The following is a 17,721-nucleotide window of genomic DNA, read 5'->3' as shown; positions in this document are numbered from 1 at the left end:
AGCCTGTTGCACACTTAGCACATCATAACATGGAGGCATCCTAAATAGCTCCAAAATGAAGGTTACACTGAGTTTTTGGTTTAACTCTGGGCTTCAATCTCTTTATTTCTTAATATTTTATCTATGATAAAAAAATAAGAGTTTCAAATAACCAAAACTGTGGACAACTTACTCTGATTATAACAATTTAATTTTCTGGAAAGTTATATATTAATATTTTCAATATTTTGGGAGCTGGAAGGAGTTTAAAAGGACTTGGTTTTTGAAATGTTACAACTGGTGTCTAATCTGTTTTTCAGACTATTGTGATTAACAAGTGGCTTTGTTTTAACACTTGAAGTTGCATATAGATATAGTTCTTCTTCAAGTGGTGGTCCCTATTGTATTCCACTGTGGGTTACACATGTGTGCCATGTGCCTGGAGTCAGAGAAATTGAAAGTAGTGTCCATTGGTCCGTGCAGGGGGACATGTACAAGGGGGGACAAGCAGGGGCACAGCCTCCCCAGTAATCATCACCACCGCTTCCAGCTTCTTCTCCAGCCCTTCCCCCCCCCCACCGCCTCAGGATTCCCTAAACTCTATCCTGGCACGGGCATATCTGCTCACCACCGCTTCCAGCTTCTTCTCCAGCCCTTCCCACCCCCCCCCCCCCCCCGCCGCCTCAGGATTCCCTAAACTCTATCCTGGCACGGGCATATCTGCCCACAGACAAATTTCAGGCAATGAACAACATCATAGTTTACATCATGAACAACCCTTGTGAACCAGCCAAGACTTGTCTGTCTCTACTTGGCCACATGGCCTTGTGCACTTATGTGACCCCCCTTTGGAAGACTTCACCTTCGTTGCCTTCAGACAGGACTACAGTTCATGTACTCAGTGAGTCGCCACTCCATGAACCTCATGCTGACAGTCCTGTCCAAGGTACTGTCCTCCCTCCTGTGGTGGACAGACCCACATCACATACACATGGGAGTCCCCTTTCTTCCCTCTTCCCCAGACAAAACTATCATCATTGATGCACGCCTGCTAGGCTCGGAAGTCCATATGGACAATCGCACAACACAAGGGACATGGACATCTTGAGAATCCAGGATGCCCATCAATATCTGGAACTTCAAATAGTAAGGAAGGCGTGTGAATTCTTTCTTCCACTCATTCACTCTCATCCTGATCATTTCAGACAGCATCACCACTGTTTTCTACATCAACATACAAGGGGGAGCAAAATCCATCGCTCTATGCGCAGACGCAGTCAGTCTCTGGAACTGGCGCATCAGCAATCAGATCACTCTATCCACAGCCTATCTTCTGGGGATGGAGAATGTGCTCGCAGATTCACCTAGCAGATATTTTTCAATCGACCATGACCTTAGAACACACATGTTCCTCAGCAGTAGAGGACATTGTCTTTAAAGGTGGAAAAGACTCCATTACACAATGTTACTGGACTTAAATGGAAACACTTTTCGTCTTGGGCACAACATAAAGGTGTTATACCAGAAACTGCAAAGTTTCCCTAATCCTGGACTACATTCTATCTTTAAAGACATTGGGTCTCTCCCTCAGCTCCTTGTGAGTCCACCTGGTGGCGATTAGGACGTTCCATCCTTCTACTGAGGTTTACTTGTTTTTATGCTAATGCTTGATTTTGAAAAGGCCTCCTAAGAACCTTCTCCCCTCTCCAAATGATCGCACCTCAATGGGACCTGAATCAGGTACACTCAGTATTATGAACCCCCCCCCACCCTTTGAATCAATGGTGTTTTGCTCCATATCCCTCATCTCCATGAAGGTCTCCATTCTATACTATCACTTCAGGGGAAAGCGTCGGTGAACTTGGAGCAATGATGGCAGACGCGCCTGTGACAGGTTCCGCTCGGGGTGCTGCTTGGAACTGGGGTACCACTTAGCCCCCTGACCCATCAGTCTGGGCTCCCACCCAGTAATGCTGTGATAAACTGAAGACACACTCCCACTTTCACCAGCACACAGGTAGGGACACACCCAGCTGTCCCTTTCTGACCAGCCCCTGCATGGAAAGGCTATACAGCTTGGGCACTTACCAGCTTCTCAAGCGCACCCCCCCTCTGGAGAGTAAACCCAAAATTGTACCTTGTTGCACTGCACAGAGAAATGTACAGCGTAAGATCATGAAATTTGCTCTCTCCCTCAATGTGGAGAGAGAGATGCAGCAGCTTTCTTCCCTGAGTTATAATTTCCACACACTGATTTTAAACCAAACAAAAGCAAGTTTTTAATCACAAAAGATAGATTTTAAGTGATTATAAGAGATAGAAAACAGATCAAAGCAGATTACCTTGCAAATATACAAAAACACAATCTAAGGTTAATATACTAAAGAGATTGGATATGAATAGCAAATTCTCACCCTAAATGTTGATTTAGGCAATTTGCAGAGATTCCTGAGGGCAAGCTGCACTTGCTTGCAGGTTAAAACCCTAGGTATTCTTTTCACAGGCAAGAAATCCCTCTAGCCTGGGTTCAGCCCTTCTTCCCAATTCAGTCCTTGTTTCTCAGGTGTTTTCAGGAGTCTTCTTGGGTGGGAAGTCAGTGAAGAACTATGATGATGTCACTCCCCTGCCATAAATAGCTTTTGCATAAGGTGGAAACCTTTTGTCTCCAGGCTTAGTTCCCATGCCTTTCATTGGAAAAACACTGGTATTTCAAGATGGAGTCCAGTACCAGGTGACTTGGTCACATGTCCCTGTAGGGTCACAGCAGCCATAACTCGGAGGCTGTTTGTAGCATCCTTGGGAAGGCCTAGTGGGCATTCCCCTGGTGTAAACTCATTTGTAATAGAGGCATAGACAATATTCCTAATTTCAGACACCAAAATGATACATGCATACAAATAGGATAATCATATTCAGTGAATCATAACCTTTTCAACGATATCTTACATGATCCATCTTGCATAAAATACATCATAGTTATGCCATAATCATATCATATCATATATAATAGCTCTATGAAGAATATGGGGCATAGTGTCACAACGCCACTCACAGTATTCTACAAGGATGCAGTCTCCTTACGCCTACACCTGAAATTTTTACCAAAAGTGGTCTCCCAGTTTCATGTTAACCAGTCCATTCACTTAGCTGTTTTTCTTTCCGTAACCACACATATCTGCAGAAGAATGTAGATTCCATTCCCTCAATGTCCAATAAGCTTTGGCCTTTTACCTGCAGAGAATAAAAACAATCAGGATGTCCCCTAGACTGTTTGTTGTGGTAGCAGAGAGAATCAGGGGACAGGGCCTCTCCACCCAGAGAATCTCCAGTGGATTTCCGGCTGCATTAAACTCTGCTCCCCGCTGTTGAATCTACCTTCCACCACTAGGGTATGGGCTCACTCCACTACAGCTCAAGCAATGGCCATGGCATCCCTTCAAGACATGCCTTTGATAGACATAAGTAGAGCAGCCATGTGGAATTCCGTCCACATGTTTGCAACACACTATGCCTTGCTGCAAGTCACAGTGACATATGCCTCCTTTGGAATGGTGGTCCTCCACACAACCCTTCTGTCCTCATCCTCGCACCCGCCTCCCATGTAGGTAGTGCTTGTCAATCATCCACAGTGGAATACAATAGGAACCATCACTCAAAGAAGAAGAGAAGAGGAGGTTATTTACCTGTAACTGGAGGTTCTTTGAGATGTGTGGTACCTAGCTGTCTTCCACTTCCCGCCCTCCTTCCCCTCCACTTCAGATCTGTCAGATTCGTGGTGGAGAAGGAACTGGAGATGCAGTCAGTCCACCACCCTTTATCACTCTTTATCACCTCGGTCGGAGGCATGACGTGAGTCGGGGCACATGTGCGGAACAACTGACCCTACTTTCAAATTTTTTGATTGTGGGCCCATGGTGCACGTGCGTAACCCACAGTGGAATACAGCTAGGGACTACACATCTTGAAAAACCTCCAGTTACGGGTATGTAACCTCCTCATCTACAACTAAAATTTCATTGATAGGCTAACTTGGTGAGGAAAGTGAAGAAAGTTCCTAGTATTGTTCATCACAGCTGTTTCCATTCACATTATGGAAGCTGACAGGTTAAGCAAAATTTGTTAAATGTCAACATCTGATAGTTTCTATGCTAGTTATTGTCCAGGTTTTACTAATAGCATTGTTCTTGTTAATGTGCTCTTTGTAAGAGTGATATCAAATATCAACCTTAACATTCAGTAACCAATTTTAGTAGGGGAGCTTGGGAATGTTTTTTGTCTGAGAACAAGTAAAGTTAGTGATGCAAGGAGTAAGGGCAATAAGCAACATGTGAGAATAGAAAAGGAACCAATGAACACAAGTGTTCCCCTTCTCATAGAAAATATGATATTAGAGATTCAAGGAGAAAAAAAATGGAGCAAGGTATTGGATTAGCTGTAAAGAATGAGGCTGTTGGGCTTGAAAAAGCAGTGGAACTACAGTAATGTGGAGGAAGCATCCATACCTACAGAACATTTATTTTCCTAAATTCTGTAAATCATGTTGGCCAGAAAAAATAAGTTTGGGTTTGATTTTTTTTTAAGGGGACGGGAACTAGTGATCTTCAAATATTTCTACTCCTGTATTTCTTCTTTATCCCCCTTTCTTAAGACTGTTTGCCAAAGTGCATGTAAATCCAAGAATATACTCATTCAATTTTGTATTTGACCTTCATATTGTAGTGCTTCTCACTTTCACAGAGACTTTTGGAAATTAATATCCGAATTTTAATTTTGGGTGTACTCTCCATTCTTTAACCCTATAAATCCAGTTGTTATGCTCCTGGGAAGTATTGTTTATGTCCCCTCTCCTTTAAAAACAAAAACTAATGTTTTTGCCCTATCTAGGCCATTGAAATTCATGGGAGTTGTATAGCTAAGCACCATAGCTGGCTTTAAAAGTCTGGGCCAGAATAGCAAAGAGATGTGGAATTGAGGAGAGCAACTCTTCTCTTGCAATTCCTGGTGGAGGAAATGGAACAACAACTAAAAGCTATGTAATGCTGTTTTTTTAAAAGGTTTCAAGACGTTTCTCTCTCATCATTACTATGAGGGAACAGTTTCCTTTCTACCAGCAAAACACACACTGAGATCTCCAAGAGATAAGAAAAGATGCAGAACAGGGTAGGTTAATATTTCTCCGTTGGTACTACACACAAACTGTTTAAAAAAGGATCAGAACTGAGTGTTTCAATTTTGATAAACTATTCACTTTCATTTTCTGCATGATCTAACAAAGAAAAGTAATACAAAACATTTATTTATTTATTTATTTATTTTGGATACAGATAAGGGCAGGGTTTTTTTTCTCCATATCCAGAAACATGCTATGGAAGAGCTGAGTTTTGTAAAAAGTGCAGTTCCTTGATTATCAAATGCACCACTTAATTTTTCTAGGTCAGCAGACAAAGTAAACTCTTCAAAACAAAAAGAAACCCTAGAACTGGCTTGCATTACAAAAATGTGTCTATTGACCAGGTGATGTATTTCATCCTGCATTACTAAGGACTGGTCTACACTGGGGGGGGAATCAATCTAAGATACGCAACTTCAGTTATGTGAATAGCGTAGCTGAAGTCGAAGTATCTTATATCGATTTACCTGGGGTCCACACGGCGTGGGATTGACGGCCGCGGCTCCCCCGTCGACTCCGCTACCGCCGCTCGCTCCGGTGGAGTTCCGGAGTCGACAGAGAGCGCGTTCGGGGATCGATATATCGCGTCTTAACGAGACGCGATATATCGATCCCCGATAAATCGATCGCTACCCGCCGATATGGCAGGTAGTCTGGACGTACCCTTAAGGAAGCAAAATAGAAACACTCAAGGGCACATGTCATGTAAACACTAGCAAAAGACAAATCCAAAAGCCTTCTAGCTTCCTACAAACAAGGAAGTAATTACACTATGAGACCTCAGATCCTGGAAAGACTTAAGCATGTGAGTAGTCCCATTGAGGTAAAATCTTTTCAATTATCACAATATGACTCTTGAGGTTAATGTGACTACATACATGGTTCAGTCATTTCAGGGTTGGGACCTTGTTCTATTCCCATTGAAGTAAATTGCAAAACTCAAACCCACATTAACTGGAGACAGGGTCCCCTAATACAGCCAAATATATTTTAATTAATCACTAGTTTCCTTTTTTCCAATTCTATCTGTTCCTGGCTTTGAGATAACGGACATGGGTCTTTGATTTCAGACAGTAGAGGCTCATGGCTTTAGATCCAGGCATCCTGGGTCCAATCCCTGCTGCTGAAGACCTACACAGGGAGAATCCCATCCCACTCTACTAATGTCATATTGGGATCTTATGAAATTCCATAATTTTGTAGACATTTTTCTTTCTACCACGTTTTTAAGGTGTTTCACTTTTTTTCCATTTAAAAATGTTGAACCTAAAAATAATTATGAAATTAAAAAACCTTGTAAAAGCTAAACAAGAGTTTCCAAACAAATATACATTAAAAAAAAAAGTCATCTGAAATGGGGATCAGGCTTTCCTCAGCCCTTCGTTCCTGCTGTTAATGTTCTGCTTCCAACAGACTTAATGTGAGCCCTAGTCCTGCAGTCCAATCCAAGAGGACAGATCATTGAAATCATTGAGACTCTGCAAGGGCATAAGAATCCATCTGTGTGGATCCAGTTGGAGGAATGAGACCATGGTGTGGATGTGGGGAGGAGAGTCATACTGCACTTATGCCCACAGTCCTATTCTGTTATCTGTACTCTGCTGTAGACTCTTGGGTGTGCATTATAGATCTCTTGGAATGGCAGCTCAGTTTGATTCTGATCCCTAACAGAAAATAAAAGTTTTAGTGTGACTTTTGCATAGTTTAAGTACTAAAATAATCCATTATTTTGTATGTATCCCTTTTAGGGACTGGGTATTTCTTACACAGATTTCTTTAGTGTAAATCCAAGCACTGAACTCTATTTGAAGCACTTGGGATCTTTATATGCTAAAGAACAATGAATGTAGGCTGCGGTAAAAGTAACATTTTCCAAATGTGAAATAATTTAAGTAACTTATTTCAATAGTTGAAAAAAACATACTAAAATTAAACTGAACAATATTCTTGTTTTTCAGGTGCTATATTTGCAGGCAAAGTAAGCAACAACTGGAGGAGCCACAGAAAAATTATGGATTAGAACATAATGGTAACATATTGAAGTGATAAATGTAAAGAATGTGTAGTGTTTCGTTACAAAAAAATTCTTAAACACCTAGATCAGTTTCACTGTGTTTTAATTATTATAAACTAGCCAAGAATTCAGGATTCAAGTTGAAAAGAAGAATTTAAAGAAAAACCATAAGAAATTATCACTGTCCAACAATCCTCCTAATAAATATACTAATTCCTTGAAGAGTTCAGTGGATCAGGCTTCTCCTGCCTGAGAAGGAGAGTTTATTTTGTGGTCTCAACCAAATCCTAAATCATCTGAACTCTTATCACAAAATAACGCTTAATTGGCAAGCCCTGCGCTAGTGTGGAAGCTAAATTGCCTCCTAAATAGATGTCTGGGCAGATAGCAGTTAAGGTTTTGTACTTAGTCAGTGCTAAAGTTCATTGTAAATAAACAGTTATACATTTTAAAAATTGTAAGTATCATGCTGTGAACATGGACTATTAATAACCTACTTAACATCTTTCCCAGTGACACCCTACCAGTTCTCTGTACAGATTACATGTGTTGTTCCTCATCTGGTGCTCCAATCTTGTCAACCCCCTCTACACACATACACAACTCTTTGAATTCCTGCATTGATTTTCATTTTCCTTCCTCAGTACCTTCAGACTACTGCTCCTCCCCTTCAAGGCTCTGTGCAGCTCAGTTCCTGGCTGCCTCACTTCTCCTGTAGCCCATTACTCCCTCACTTGTGTTGTAGTGTCTTGGCAAACGTTGAACCTCTAGTAGAGCCAAATTCAGACTAATGTAAATGGGTGCATTCCATTTGACTGGAAACTAGTTCCTGGCTTCAATCTCCTCATGTAAATCCTTCTTCAGTGTTCTTGTCTTTTGGACAGACTTCCAGTGCTGACCTCTACTTCTGTTCTTCTTTGTTTCCTTAGGGCCTGATCCAAAGCCTGACTTCAGTGGATCAAGGCCTTAAATATTAAACATAATGGACCAGATCCTCCAGTATATTGCAGTCATTTTGTGCAACATCACTGGTAGAGTCTGGTCATAAAACTAGCATATCTAGCACCAGGGGTGTCGACTTATATGACAGGCCCACCTCCTGCTGCCAGTGTAAGGGTACGTCTTCACTACCCGCCGTATCGGCGGGTAGCAATCGATTTATCCAGGATCGATATATCGCGTCTTGTTAAGACTTGAACGTCTTGAACGCGCTCACCGTCGACTCCAGAACTCCACCAGAGCGAGCGGCGGTAGCGCAGTCGATCCCGCGCCATGTGGACCCCAGATAATTCGATCCAAGATACTTCGACTTCAGCTACGCTATTCGCGTAGCTGAAGTTGCGTATCTTGGATCGATCCCCCCCCCCCCCCCCCAGTGTAGACTAGCCCTAAGAGTTGGGATGTTTTCAGGCTGCACTGATCCCCAGCTGCTATTTCAACCCCTTAAGATAGTTAGCAGCTGGAGTAAATTAGAAGAACTCAGGTTGCTTTGATTTATGCCTAGGAACCAACCCTGCTCACAGAGTACCTGAGCCAGTGCTTGTTGAAGGCAATAGGAGTCTTGTCTGGGCACTGGATCAGGCCCAAAATCCCCAAGATCAGGAGCGAAGGAGTATTTTTAGCAGTGTTTTTCATTCAGTATCTCGTACCACTGCTCTTCCTATGGGCATGCACCTCACATACAGCTGAAACCAAGCTGAAACAGGTTTTCTTGTTGCTCTTTCTGGTTATGTAACTTATTTTAACATTGCATAGTCCCTGGTAAGATGGAATTGCAAAAAATGTGTCATGATATTGAGGAAATGTTTTATTTTAATCAGTTTTAGGAGCTTATCATACTTTATTAGAGTTCTGTGGTTGTTTCAAATTTCTGTTTTTCCTTCTAAATCTACATTAACTCAGCATCTTTATGTGCAGAAAGAAGTGGCAAGATGATGGTAATGTGTTATGTCACAGTAGAAGAAAATTATCTGATGTGTTGATCAAAGACTCGACCCTGCAAGGGTTTAGAAGACTGTTGTGAAAGAGTAGTTCAGGGCCATTATGAAGGCTGCTAAGCATGGTGTTATGTTAGTTATGATCCAATAACTATTGGCTCAGGAGAGTGGGACCTGCAAGCTAGTGAGCCAGGAATACTGTGGCCAGCATGTGTCATGAGGCATTAAGCCTCTGGTTGTGCAGAATACTATTTTTTTAGAGCACAGATACTGTCAGCAGCTGGTCCTCATGGCTGTCCCAGCTCTTCTTTAAGAGAAGCTGATAAGCAAAGTGAAATAATCTGCTACTCTTGGTGGGCAGTAAAAATAACTAAAAAGATTAAAGAAGCTACTGCACACATGCTTTGTATTCACTGGATTGCTCTCCCTATCCTCCATCATGCCCGCTTCCCCCCTGCTCAGTTAAGCACAGGTTTAGAAATTTGCTCACATTGCTGAGCACTGAATGCATTTCTCAGTACTATGTAGAAGTCTCTCTGCAGGTGCTGAGCAAATATTGAGTACTAGAACTTCTTTGTGTCTGCACAAGTAATTTCAGCAGCTTCCAGCAGCCTGCAGAGTCAAGGCCCAAATGAATATTGCAATCAAATACTCTGAAACATCTCCATATTTAACACTCCTGTTGTATCATTCTGTAGCTATGTTTCCTTTAGTTCAGTTGCCAAAGAGTCTGGTGAGTGGAAGATTCAAAAAGTGGAAAATTCAAGTGAAGTTAGAAAAATTCATTTGTTTCAAGAAATAACTTCCTCGGGCTCTTGCTTTCTCTCTGTTGCTGTTTAGTTTGGAGGAAGATCAGTTCAAAATTAATCCAACACTGGCAACAGATACTGCTTTTGAATACAAGCTATGCAAGCTGCATGATCAGGCTAATTCTTCTCTAAAACAAGCATGGCACCATTTGATCAAGTTGTTCAAAGAATATCAGAATTAAAGTACAGATGAAGGTCCTAAAATACTACATTTAAGGCACAGAAAACCAACTCAGAGAGAAAACCATTAGTTATTGATTTACTAAAATGGATAGAGGGGAAGAATGTTGTATTGCAGAATCCCTACAAGTAGATATGTCACATGACTTCCATCCCCCCCCCCCTTTCATTGATACAGTATATTACTGAGCTTGATCATCCAAGTTTATCTTCTCTGTTGGTTCCTTAATATTTCCTTTAACATACTCTACCCTAATCATCTATAGTGCTGCTTTTCTGTCTAGGTAGGTTCTTAAAACAGTGCTCCAAGCATCTTTTGACTGGGTAGATGGTTGTACAGAGGAGTCTGTCTTAAATATTTGAATCCACTTATATTTGGAAGGGATGTTTAAAAATGCCTTTATGGCCTTTTTAATTCATTGAGGGGATGAGGCAGAAAAGATGTAATCTTAAAACCAAAACATGCAATTTGACTTATTTTTCTGATGTCTGACTCTTTTTCCTTACATTTTTTCAAAAAAATTGCCATTTTTATGCAGTATTTCCAGTGTAACCATCCACTGTGTCCAGGGGGGGAAATACTGCTATTAAAATTGTAGTAAAATTGATGCATCCAGACATTTAAACTGAGTCTGGTTATAATCTGTTAATGCCCATAGCTTGGTCTTGATGAAAACAAGCTTCTCTACTATTTTTGTCTTTCAGTTACCTGGGCAGGCTTATAATATGACACAGGGACCAATTCTGCCCTCAGTTAATCCCGTGCAACTGCCAATGCCAGAAAAATGTTGAGATTTCCATCGTTCCCTCCTGAAACTTCAGCCATCGCTGACTCCTGAATCATTTATCATCCCTCCCACATTTTTAAAATTTATTTGAATACATTTTGTGGCATGGGAAAAATCAAAACAGAATGGAACAAGCAAACCACACACACACACACACACACACACACACACACACACACTTAATTTTCCTGAATCAGCATCTTAATAAATAAATACATTAATAAATTAAAAGTAAAACTCCAAAAATTGCTGTCTCTCCCCTTGCTCCCTTTTTTCAGTCAGCACTGCTTTTTCTTTTTTTTCTTTTTCTTTTTAACTTTGATGTGGGTTAAGCCCATGACCATGAATGTTGAGTATATGGAATCTGAATTTGACATTCATGTGGCAGAAGTGTCAAATATGTATGATATAAGGGAGAAGAGCGTGTACCATTCTGGTGCTACAGACTCAGAAAAGAATGCTTAGTAGGAAGGAGTATGAAATATTACAATATCAACTTTGTGTGTGAATTCATGATAAAATATACAAAATACATTGTATTACTTAAGTTAGATACATATCCATAATGCATTAAAATTTGTATTAAATAGCTGAAAACTTGCTAAGCATGGTTTATCTCACTTCTCCTGTAAGTATATTGGTAATAGTCTTAACGACATGTTTGACTGTGTGTTTCAGAGGATGAAGGAGGTGAAGATTGGAAGGTTATTAAAGGAAAGTTTCTGGCCATCAATGCAGTCAATATGAGCTGTGCCTGTCCACGGAGTCCTAAAGGCCTTTCTCCAGCAGCTCACTTGGCAGATGGCTCTATTGACCTAATTCTAGTTCGCAAATGCTCCAGATTCAATTTTCTAAGGTATCTCATCAGGCATACAAACCAAGATGATCAGGTATGTATTTTCTCTTTCTAAGACCATGTACTGTTCAGGGTCTGAAGGGGGTCTAAATGCTGGTAGAACTATCTGGCACAAAAATCATTAGTGGTGGAACTGATAAACAAGAGCATGTATGCATTTTGGATGAGATATTCTGTCCGCATGTGACCATCGAAGATCTCATGACATTTTACGTAAGAGCAAGGACTTCTCCCATGGTGTCCTTAGCCAAATTCCAATTTTGGTAATTACATTAGTCCTTTGTAAAATTTCCCTTGTAATTTCTGTTGGATACAGTTAGTATTTAAAATCCTTTTATCCCAAAATGCTTGCAGACACATACATGTTTGTTTGTTTCACCAAACACTGAAATGCACAAACATCTGCCCCACAGCAATATCACACAATTGTTCAGAACAAGAAATGAAGAAGAATTTACTCATTGGAAACTGCATAATGTATGTAGTTTATCAGAATGTAGTTAACAAAACTGTAATTTGGGCATGACACAGGCTTTCAAAAGATCTTCAATGACCATAAGTGATTAGAATATGAGCTTTACCAGTCCTACATCAAAATTTCTCCTGACATTATGCTGTTACATTTTTACAGGATTAATTCCAAGGGAAGTGTGCCTGTCTTGTTTAGAATGTAGTATCAGGTGAAATCTTAGCTCAGGGTGCTGAGATCATATCTATGGCTGCCAGTCTTCTGACTTACCTGGAATGATTGCCAGACACATGATTTCAATGCCATGTGTGGATGATTGACTAAACAATTGATTAATGCTGCACCTCATTGTAAAATGCTTATTTAGGCTCACCTTTTTATTTCTATTCCCACTCCTCTCCCCAACGTAAGTGGCTATAACTTCTTGCCCTGTATTCCCTCATACCATTCTCCCTCTCTTCCTTTCCCACCTCCATTTGTCCACACCCCCATCTTGCTTTTTCTTTATTTTTCCTTTCTATTCTCAATCATTTTTGCTTGTTCCTTGCGTCCTGTCCCCGGTTGCTCCCCCTACCTATTCCATCATTTATCACAAGGCTATGTGCTGCTCCAGGGGGGGTGGGCATCCATTGGTGGCTCTCTGTGGGCATGAATACAAGTTACTAGCAAGCTGCTCACTGAGCCTATAGCTCTGTACTCATGGACTGCTGCTGTGGTTTGCCATATTAAGGAGCACAGCATCAGCAGGGAGGGAAAATAGGCTTTGAAAAGCTGCCCACAGCTTTCGCCACAGGAACATGTTTGCAGTGGGAAGTCAGAATGGATCCAGGGTCATGCAGCTATCCCCTCCCACCCCTGCCACCCGCTCTGTTCTTTCCTCTGCCTACCTAGAGTGATATGCCCCATACCACTGTCTGCTCATCTCCTCTGTCCTGGGTTGTCCCTGGATTAGTCTAGCATTCCCCTGTTGAGAAACTCTGATTTAGGTGCTTAGATGGTTCCAAAACCTAGATACATTGAGTTGTCCGTGCGTTAATATAGACTAGTTAACGGGTATGAGTTGATATTTGCTACCGTGCATTTTATTGGGTGTCCCTTTGCTCACTTTTGTTGTTTCCCACCTGTATTGCAGTTGCTAAACTGAGTACCTTACATCATCCTGACTTTTAAACATTTCAGACCAGATCCTGAAAGTTGCCTCCTGGGAGCGGAGGACACGCAGCAACTTGATTTTTCCCTTAATGTTTTATACAAAGCTTATTTTAAACAACTTTGTGAAATAAGTGGTTGTATATTATCACAATGTAATCCTGTAAGCCTCTGATAATTAAGACAATCTCTTAATTACCACATTTGTTTTCAATGAGGTTAGCTAGTTAAGAAGATTTTACTTCATTGCAGAATAAATATTACTGTTCCCTCCCCTCCACCCTTGACATTCCCAGCTCCCTCACAGTGCCTATACTGCCATGGACTTCTCTAGATGTGGCAATCACTGGACCCTGCCCTCAGGGGAAGGTTACACTGCGCAGAGGGAGTGGGTTGCAGAAAAGTCAGTGCAGTTGTATAGGGTCTGGAAGTTGAGAATCATAGACTGGTATGGCAGTGGGCCTCAATCTTTTTCATATTGTGACCCTATGACATGACATAAAATAATTTTGGGACCCCTTCCTATGCGTAGTTTCAGGATCCTACCCCATGTAGCCATAAAGAAGGGCAGGGTTTTGGGAAAAAAGTCCCTTGAGAACCCATGTCTTGTTGATGGAAAGCAAAGGCCTGAAAGTCAGGAGGACCATATGTTTTATGTGAAAAGAACCATTGACTTGTAGTGTAACATTAGGAAACTATCACTTGTACTTCATGCCACAATCAGCCCCTCTGGAAAATTGGAGACCCCAGTGAAAATGAAATGCTGCTTTCTATATTGAGCTTTACTGATTAATTTAAATAAAATACTTTGTAGAATGCCTGTTTTAATTTATCTTTGTAGTTTGACTTCACGTTTGTAGAGGTTTATCGGGTAAAGAAGTTTCAATTTACATCAAAGCATTTAGAAGACAGTGACAATGATGTCAAGGATGTAGGAAAGAAACGTTTTGGCCAGTTCTGCAGAGACCATCCAGCTTGTTGCTGCAATCTTAGTAACAGCATCTGGAACTGTGATGGAGAAACTTTGGATAGCTCCACAATTGAAGTTAGGTGAGTAACTGTCAAGGTGTATATTATTTGTAGCAAGGTGATCCTTTTAAGATATCTGCTTTTAGGGCAGTCAGTTTTAAGACGTTAATAGGTAATAGATAACATTATATTCCTAAAGAATTCTGTGATGCTTTTTAGAATCTTTGTGAAGAATTCCTCTGAACGCTAGCCTTTGCTTTTTACCAAAAACTTTCCAGGAAAATATTAAATGCATCCTTTCTCTTTCATTAGAATACACTAAAATGTATCTGACAGCAGATTCAAATCACATCCTCACAGGAATTTCAATGATTGGTTGGGTTTGTCAGGGATCATTTGCACTTTATTTGGGGCTATTTATTTGGGGTTATTTGGAAAAAATAACCCCAACTATACATACAATATGCTGGGGGCTAATTTAGCTACAACTAATCAGGAAAGAGATCTTGGAGTCATTGTGGATAGTTCTCTGAAGACATCCATGCAGTGTGCAGCGGCAGTCAAAAAAGCAAACAGGATGTTAGGAATCATTCAAAACGGGATAGACAATAAGACAGAGAATATCTTATTGCCCTTATATAAATCCATGGTACACCCACATCTTGAATACTGCGTACAGATGTGGTCTCCTCATCTCAAAAAAGATATACTGGCATTAGAAAAGTTTCAGAGAAGGGCAACTCAAATGATTAGGGGTTTGGAACGAGTCCCATATGAGGAGAGATTAAAGAGGCTAGGACTTTTCAGCTTGGAAAAGAGGAGGCTCAGGGGGGATATGATAGAGATATATAAAATCATGAGTGGTGTGGAGAAAGTGGATAAGGAAAAGTTATTTACTTGTTCCCATAATACAAGAACTAGGGGCCACCAAATGAAATTAATGGGCAGCAGGTTTAAAACAAATAAAAGGAAGTTCTTCACATAGCGCACAGTCAACCTGTGGAACTCCTTGCCTGAGGCGGTTGTGAAGGCTAGGACTATAACAGGGTTTAAAAGAGAACTAGATAAATTCATGGAGGTTAAGTCCATTAATGGCTGTTAGCCAGGATGGGTAAGGAATGGTGTCCCTAGCCTTTGTTTGTCAGAGGGTGGAGGTGGATGGCAGGAGAGAGATCACTTGATCATTGTCTGTTAGGTTCACTACCTCTGAGGCACCTGGCATTGGCCACTGTCAGCAGACAGGATGCTGGGCTGGATGGACCCTTGGTCTGACCCAATATGGCTGTTCTTATGTTTACGTTCTTATGTTTTCTTCATGTGCCTTTTTGTTTGCTAAGTAAAACTAACTGTAAATATCCTGTATAGCAATGGTTGGAAAGGAAGATGGTTCAATCCCTTTCTTCCTGCTTCATCTAAAAGCTTATATAGCTATTAGTTGCTTCCACAATTCCCAGGATTCCACAGTGAAGATACAGAGAGCACGTCCAATGCTCATTTGGGCTAGTGAGGAATTAGTTCCATGCAACATCACAAGTGTGCCAAACTTCTGGTTAGGTTATATAAGGGTTGAGAATATCCACATTGGTGTTTTATAATTTTCATTATTTTATGCCACATTTTCTGGCATAGAAATTATCTTAAAATACACTTTTGGTTTTGTACCTGTACCCTTCAATTATCCTTCATTTTGAGGGCTGTCATTCATATACATCTCAAAGTTACCAACATTCCACACAAATTCATTATCCCTTTACTCTTATTGTTAAAAATGACTTGCATCAGAAATAAAGGATCATAAAACTAAGATGATAGAAACTACATTCTCTAAAGGAGTGAATCCCATATCATTATACTTAACTTGCATGAAGATACTTTTGGTTGATTTGGGGTCTTTGTCAGATGTTGCATCTGACTTTCAGGCCTTGGCAAGTAGAGAAGTATGTTTACAACTATGTAAATGTTCAAGGGAGAGGGAGTGTGGAAGGCTGGAGTTTGTTTTTTTAATTGGTAAAAGGAACCAGAAATACAGTACAAAATCTGTCCGTAGAACAGAGTTCCATTAAACAGTAATCAAATGATTAGATAATCACAGTCGTTTCTTTTGGCCTTGGGAATCTATGAATCATGCAGAACTCCCATTGAACGCCCTCTGTGGGGAGTGGTGGTCGCAGGGCTGGTGAACTTGTGAATATGCACTCCACCGTCCAACATCCTCTGCAGAAGGGGAGTGTCCCAGCAGTAGGGGGCAATAGCTTTGTGCTGCAGAATAGAATGTTTAGCCCTGCCACGTGGAATGCACAGTGATTCCAAATTATGCCCATAGCAAATGTGATTACTTCTTAGTTAAAAAAAAAATCTTCAATACATAATTTCTTTATTTTGCAGGGTTCACTGTCAGTTAATGAAACTCTTTGCAAGAGGAATAGAGGAGAATTCTAACGATGAAGCTATTTACAACCAGAGTACAGTTGAGCAATTACTATAGATATCCTTCCACGCTGTTTAAAAAAAAAGTTAAAGAAAATTACTTGAGTAAATATGAATTTCATTCAAGTTAATAAATATTTTAAAATTGGAAAGCATTTTGATGGTAAAATATTTATAAAATTATATTTTAATTTCATCTATGTACATTTTTAAGTATTTTAAACCTTCTCTGAGTCATCAGGAGATATTTCAGAGAAACAACCTAAATTATGTGTGTGGCAGGAGGAGGATTAATTGGCTTACATTTTCATAATGACTGATGTTCATTCCATTTTTAAAGAACTAATTGACTGGCTGTGTTGCAATAATAATTATAGATGTGTTAAAGTAGTGTGAATACTTTCCACTGAAATCACACCTTTAGAGTAGATCAACATGAGATATTTGCAATGTTAATTTGAAAAGATCTGCTTTGCTAGAATTATTCTATAGCTGCATGTGATTAAATACTGGAAAGTAGTGATATATCTTCATTTACTTCATCTCTATTTTTAGTTAATCTTTCATTACTTGATTCTGACTGTATCTTGCAACTTATCAATGCAATTCAAATATACATTCCTGGCTTTAAGTAATAATTTTAAGAGTTTAGAAGTATTTTAGTAAATAAAAGGCACATCTGTATATAAAGCATACCTGATCTTACATACTGTATTTATAAACTCCCCTGCATGGAACTTTGTGGGATTATAAAAGGCTTTCGTGAACAGTTTGGATGATACTTCAGCTGCCGTTTGGTATCTCACAGGCAGCTCATAGGGGCATTTTATAATACCAGAAAGGCACAGGCAAGAGAAAAATTATAAATATATTATAAAGCACCAGCAAATTCTACATTTTTTAAGTATTTTAAATTAATACACGAAAAGGTTCCCTCCTAGCAATGACAATGGCACAGTCCTTTGGAGAGTCCA

General features: G+C 40.2%; 1 protein-coding gene across 1 annotated transcript in view; it reads left to right on the top strand.

The window, feature by feature from the left end:
* CERK (ceramide kinase) overlaps positions 1-16,890 on the top strand; it is a 49,338-nt gene extending 32,448 nt beyond the window's left edge. Inside the window, exons 8-12 of the mRNA XM_065413766.1 lie at positions 5,034-5,139; positions 7,108-7,178; positions 11,556-11,767; positions 14,193-14,401; positions 16,706-16,890. Of these exons, the coding sequence (XP_065269838.1) occupies positions 5,034-5,139; positions 7,108-7,178; positions 11,556-11,767; positions 14,193-14,401; positions 16,706-16,805 (698 nt within the window). The 3' untranslated portion in view covers positions 16,806-16,890. The remainder of the gene's footprint in view (positions 1-5,033; positions 5,140-7,107; positions 7,179-11,555; positions 11,768-14,192; positions 14,402-16,705) is intronic.
* The last annotated feature ends 831 nt before the right edge of the window (positions 16,891-17,721 follow it).

This window comes from Emys orbicularis, chromosome 1 (genome assembly GCF_028017835.1).
Source record: "Emys orbicularis isolate rEmyOrb1 chromosome 1, rEmyOrb1.hap1, whole genome shotgun sequence".
Classification (NCBI taxonomy): Eukaryota; Metazoa; Chordata; order Testudines; family Emydidae; genus Emys; species Emys orbicularis.
This window is presented reverse-complemented; position numbering and strand designations above follow the sequence as displayed.